The following is a 6,363-nucleotide window of genomic DNA, read 5'->3' as shown; positions in this document are numbered from 1 at the left end:
AGGAGAAACAAGAAGGAGAAGAAGAAGAAGAAGAAGAAGAAGAAGAAGGAGGAGGAGGAGGAGGAGGAGGAGGAAGAAGAAGAAGAAAGAAGAAGAAGGAGGAGGAGGAGGAGGAGAGAACACTGTGGCGAACTCTCTCAAGATTTGTCTTACCATGAAATAGATGCACTCCAGGTGTGAAACTACCAGAGCTTAAAACATCTGTCAAGTATATAACCTCACTCCCTAAAACCAAACTGCTAAGTGACAAGAAACCTGACCTGAAATAGGCTGAACTGAAATGTCTAATTTTCAATGAGCTGCACAGCCATGGCAAACATCCCAGTTTGAATTAACATATTGGTCTTTAAGTCAATGAGACCCACTGTGCTAGTAGAGAAGGGTGGTATGAATATAGAATTGGTAAGACTTTGGCTCTAGACCTGACCTCGTCCCATTGCTGTGGCCAGTGCTATTTGCCACAGGAAATGAAATTCAAAGACATCATGGGCCTGGAGACAGAAATGCTCAACAGCACTCAATCGCCCTTCAGCACATACAGGCCGCTGACATAGATTCATTTATCATTCTTTCCAGATGGGAGCTGACCCCTTTGACTTGACGGAGCACAGAGAGCAATGCTCCCTGCTTGAATAATGACAATCAATAATGAAAATGTGGATGTTTTGTCTGCCTGTTTAATAATTGAAGACAACAGTATACTTTAGTTAAAAAGCTTCTTCATTAAAAGCAATGTAACTTATTTGTCTCATTCTCTTCTCTCTTTCTTTGCTGATGGTATTACCCAACCCACCTCTTCCCCATTAGGGACTTTGGAGTTGAAATATAAAGATATTGTCATTTCCTTTTCTGTGACATTTTCTCTTGGGTTGTAAATATATAATGATACAATTACAGAGGTCTTCCCTAATGACTGACCTTAACGCTGAGCTTATTCTCTGCAAATATGCTATAAATAACCAGATGTCCATTTAAAAACTAATATCAGCAAGAACATTGTAAATCAAAACACTCCATACCTGGGACATGCACAGCTTGGAAGTTACCACAATATCTTGGGCCAAGTTTGTTAATAACTTCCAGAGTTTCCATTGAAATGGCTTCTTCAAAGAGGTATGTGGGGCCAAGACGCCAGATTAATGAAGATTTTTGTTTCCAAACTCTAGGGGTAGCAATATATCCATAAACATCCACAAACGCGGATGGATCCATAGAAAGGAAAGGCCCTGGTAGAGCCTGGATGTATAACATCTGTTAAAATAAAAAGGACAAGAGTGAGTAGTGTTTGATCTCAGAGTTAATCAAGTAAATACAAAGTGATATAACATGATGCATCTTATTCTCATCTCATAGTAAAAATGTATTTTATCTAAAAAATTAAAATATAATTCACAAACCTCAGAAGTATGCAGCAAAACAAGTTATTAAATGTGGAGTAAAAAACTGACACTGTCCTTCTGAAAATAAATTTGATAAAAAATATTAAGAAACAAAAAAAGTCCACCTTTTTTTATCTCAGTCAATCTGCTAAGAACCTAAATGCCTAGTATTGGCAAATTAATAAAGTTTTATGTATGAACAATAATTACATACATACAGAGTGGAAAGGAAGAAACAAAACTGTTTCTATTTTCAGATGACATGTCCATGTAGAAAGTTCCAAGGAATTTTTTTTTATATCCTAGAACTAATAAGTGAATTCGGGAAGGTCACAGGATACATGATCAATACACAAAAATCAATTTTATTTTTGTAGGCTAACAATAAACAAACAGAAACTAAAATTAAACACAATAACACTTACAATTATGTACAAGAAAATGAAATAGTAAGACAAGTACAGGATCTGTATACTGAAAATTCCTAAGTGATGATGGAAAAAGTCAAAGATGACCTATATAAATGGAGAGACATACCAGGTTCATGGATAGAAAGGTTCACCATAGTTAAGATGTTATTTCCCCTCAAGTTGATCAATAGGTATAATGCAATTCCAGAAAGGTTTTTTGTAGACTATCAGAATTCCAGCAAGGTTTTTGTAGTCATAAACAAGCTAATGCTAAACTGTGTATGGGAAGGCACAGGCCCTAGAACAGCTTGAACAATTCTGAAAAAGAAGAATTAATTTGGGGGAGGAACTACTCTAATAATGACTTATTATATAGCTATAAAATCAATATAGTGTAGCATTGGTATAAAAATAATCACATAGATTTTCACATAGATCAATGCAACAGAACAGAGAACCCAGAAATAAACTTATAAGTAGGCTCACCTGATTTTTGACAAAGATGCAAAAGCAATTCAATTGAGAAATGATAGACTCTTCAACAAATGGTACTGGAGCAATTGAACATCCATAGGCAAAGAAATGAACTTAAACCTTACACCTTATACAAAAATTAATTCATAATTGATCACAAACTCAAGTGTAAAACGTAAAACTAGAAAATTTTTAGGAAAAAAAATAGGAGAAAATCTTCAGGACCTAGGGCTGGGCAAAATATTCTCAAACGACACCAAAAGCCTGAGTCATATAAGGAAAAACTAATGAATTATACTTCAGCAAAACCAGAAACTTCACCCATGTGAAAGAGGATTAAAAGACATGCTACAGACTAGGAGGAATTATTGCAAATCACGTATCTAACAAAGGACTAGTATCTAGAATATATATATGTGTGGGTATGTATAGACACACACACATACATGTATATATTTTAAAACCCTTAAAGCTTAACAGTTTAAAAAAGTAAACAATGCGACCAGGTGCGGTGGCTCACACCTGTAATCCCAGCACTTTGGGAGGCCTAGGTGGGTAGATCACGAGGTCAGGAGATCGAGACCATCCTGGCCAACATAGTGAAAAACCCATCTCTACTAAAAATACAAAAATTAGCTGGGCATAGTGGCAGGCACCTGTAGTCCCAGCTACTCTGGAGGCTGAAGCAGGAGAATCGCTTGAACCTGGGAGGTGGAGGTTGCAGTGAGCCGAGATTGTACCACTTCACTCCAGTCTGCCAACAGAGCGAGACTCCATCTCAAAATAGAAAATGGGCAAAAAATATGGATGGACATCACTGAGGAGAATATACAGATGGCAAATAAGCACGTGAAAAGGTGATGTTCAACCTCATTAGCCATTAAGGAAATACAAATTAAAAACACAGTGAGCTATCACTACACAGCTATCATAATGGCTAATATAAAAATAGTGACAATGCTAAGTGCAGAAAAACTGCCTCACTCATTCATTGTTAGTGGAAATGTCAAATGATGAAATCATTTTCAAAATAGTTTGGCAGCTTCTTATAAAACTAAACATTCAATTACCATAGAAACCAGCAATTGAACTCTTGGAATTCATCCCAGATAAATGAAGACTTAAATTCACACAAAAACCCATACACAAATGCTCACAAAGCTTTATTTGTAATGGCCCAAACCTGAAACATCCCAGATGTCCTTCAATGGATAAATGACTAAACAAACTATGGCCTGTCCATACCTTGAAATACTACTCAGAAATAAAAAAGAACGAAGTGTGGATACAGGCAAAAGTTTGGATGAATTTCCAAGTATACTTCCATATACTGCTGTGTGCTACATTACAATGTTCCAAGTCAGTGTCACAGCACATATGCAATGGTGGTCTCTAAGATAATAATATCATATTTTTACTATATTTTTTCCATGTTTAGAGTGTTTAGATACACAAATACTCACCACTGTGTTACAGCTGCCTACAGTATTCAGTATAGCAACATACTGTCTAGGTTTGTAGCCTAGAAGCAATAGGCTATACCATATAGCCTAAGTGTTAGGTTAAATGAGAGGTTAAATGAACTAAGCAGTATACAAGATTTTCTATACATTGAAGCCACACTATTTTTTTAAAGGGATAAAACTAAAATTACAAAATATGATAAAGTAGCAGGAGGGTAGCAAATCTTCTTTTCTCTATTTTTGAGCTATTTCAGAATGCATTTATATTATTCTTATAATTACTATAAAATCACTAAATATAAGAATATGTTTATAAATATGCATAATTGGCCCTGCATATCTGGGGGTTCCATATCCTCAGATTCAACCAACTTTGGATCAAAAATATTCAGGAAAAAGGACAATAAAAATAGTGCTATAACAATAAAAAATACAGAATGACAACTATTTATGTAGCATTCACATTGTATTAGGTATTATAAATCATCTAGAGCTTAGTTAAGCATGCAGGAGGGTATGCATCTGTTATTTGCAAATACTACACCATTTTATTTAAGGGACTTGAGTATCCATGCAGTTTGGTATCCAAGAAGGGTCCTGTAGCCAATCCCCTGAGGAAACTGAGGGATGACTATTTTTCTAAATGAGAGTTTACATAATTTCAGAAATATTCTTTTTCACCCTACCAATTAAATGAGATTTTCAAATAAAAACAAACCAATTGTTCAGCCACCAAGCCTTGCCAGGAGTATGGTCTTCTGTGCTCTCTTCTCTCTCTGTTCTCGCAGGCTCAGAGTCCTCCTCTCTCTCCCACACTGAAGTACCACTCACCCCTCCAACCCACCTTGCCCCTCTCTTCCCAAATTCCCAGTGTATGCACACTGCCCTGTTCAGGTTGACTAATAAATGTCTAATGTCTCAGATCGTTCCCAAATCATTTTGCCCATTTCAAGCTGTTAAAACGCTCTATATCATTCCAAATTTATCTAAGTTTCCTTTGGCAATAAAAACAAAGGCTCAGCATTTTGAGAAGGGCTGTTAAACTAGTCAGACTAAGCTAGAGTTTTCACATCTTACTCTTGCCCAACAGATGTCAGCATCAAAACACAGGCCTTTACGTTTATCCCGATTGAGTTTCACTTGCTGGTCCTGACCCAACTTGTTGAGATTATTTTGGAAAGAGGACTCTGTCAGTCTTGGTTTTGGCCACTCCATATAGCAACACACCCCTCCTGGCCTCCCTGCTGATGGCCCTAGGTTTAGCAGGTCCCTCAGAGAGGATGTTAATGCCTGTACCATTTCACCCAACCACACTACCAGCCAGTCATGTTCCTCCTGTGGCTGCACATTCAATTCAGTTCATCAAGTGTGTATTGCATGCTCACTGTGTGTCAGCCCCTGTGCCAAGATCAAGGAAAGTACAAACATCAATAAGACATGCCTCAAGGTATATGAGGTATTTCACCAAAATATCAACATGTTCTGCGAAAGAAGACAAGAACAAGTGAACTCAGTAATCAAGCCTAAACAGATAAAAACAAAGACATTCCAACCACAAGAGACACCACACATCCCATCCCAACTAATGTGAGGGACTTCTGCTTCCTCTCTAATGACAAGTCCGGCCCTTTTCCGCATCTCTACCTTCTGGATAAAAGTTATTAACATTCATAGTCACCAAATTGCACCTCTTTCCAACAGCACCCAATTCAGAACAGATGGACCTCCACTTCTTTAAACCCTCTTAAAAATCACCTAAAATAAGCACAGTTTCTGTAACAAGCCACTCCTAACTCCTTACTACCCCATGGGGTAGGGAATCTGTCACTACAGTCAGTTTAAATCTAATTTTTATTTTATACTATATGTATGTTCCTGGAGGTCTTTGGCTTATAAGCATAAATAATTCTTAGAACCTAAAACAATTCTTAGCACCTTATACTATATGTATGTTCCTGGAGGTCTTTAGCTTATAGGCATAAACAATTCTTAGCACCTAAAATATTAGCTAACATATAATAGGTGCTCAATAAATATTTGATGAGGAAAAGAAGAAAGAAAGAAAGGGAAAGAAGGAGGACTGATATTGTTAATAATTGGAGTAAAGGTCAACTATGTTTTGAAGGACCTGTTTTTTCAATGTCCCTATCAAACTCTTTCTGTTTGGCCAGGCATGGTGGCTCACACCTGTAATCCCAGAACTTTGGGAGGGCCTGAGGTCAGGGCTTTGAGACCAGCATGGTGAAACCTCGTCTCTACTAAAAATACAAAAATTAGTGGGCATGGTGGTGGGCGCTTGTAATCCCAGCTAGTCAGGAAGCTGAGACAGGAGAATTGCTTGAACTTGGGAGGCGGAGGTTGCAGAGAGCCGAGATCGCAGCATTGCACTCCAGCCTGAGTGACAAGAGCGAAATTTCATCTCAAAAAAAAAAAAAAAAAAATCTTTCTGGTCACTACTGCCTTTTTCTGATAACAGAACTTTACCAGAAGATGGTATCAAATTCACCTATATGGGTGCCACATAACTTGGGACTAAGAATTTGTTCTCACCTAATGACTCTTAACCTGGAACAACTTTGACTTCCAGGGGATATTTGGCAATGTCTGGAGATGTTACTGGTGGTCACAACTGGACAG

General features: G+C 37.5%; 1 protein-coding gene across 1 annotated transcript in view; it reads right to left on the bottom strand.

Moving 5' to 3' along the window:
• WDFY4 (WDFY family member 4) overlaps positions 1 to 6,363 on the bottom strand; it is a 312,399-nt gene that overhangs the window by 205,412 nt on the left and 100,624 nt on the right. Inside the window, exon 20 of the mRNA XM_011950358.1 lies at positions 1,020 to 1,251. Within this exon, the coding sequence (XP_011805748.1) occupies positions 1,020 to 1,251 (232 nt within the window). The remainder of the gene's footprint in view (positions 1 to 1,019; positions 1,252 to 6,363) is intronic.

Source organism: Colobus angolensis, unplaced genomic scaffold (assembly GCF_000951035.1).
Source record: "Colobus angolensis palliatus isolate OR3802 unplaced genomic scaffold, Cang.pa_1.0 Scaffold306, whole genome shotgun sequence".
Taxonomy (NCBI): Eukaryota; Metazoa; Chordata; class Mammalia; order Primates; family Cercopithecidae; genus Colobus; species Colobus angolensis.
This window is presented reverse-complemented; position numbering and strand designations above follow the sequence as displayed.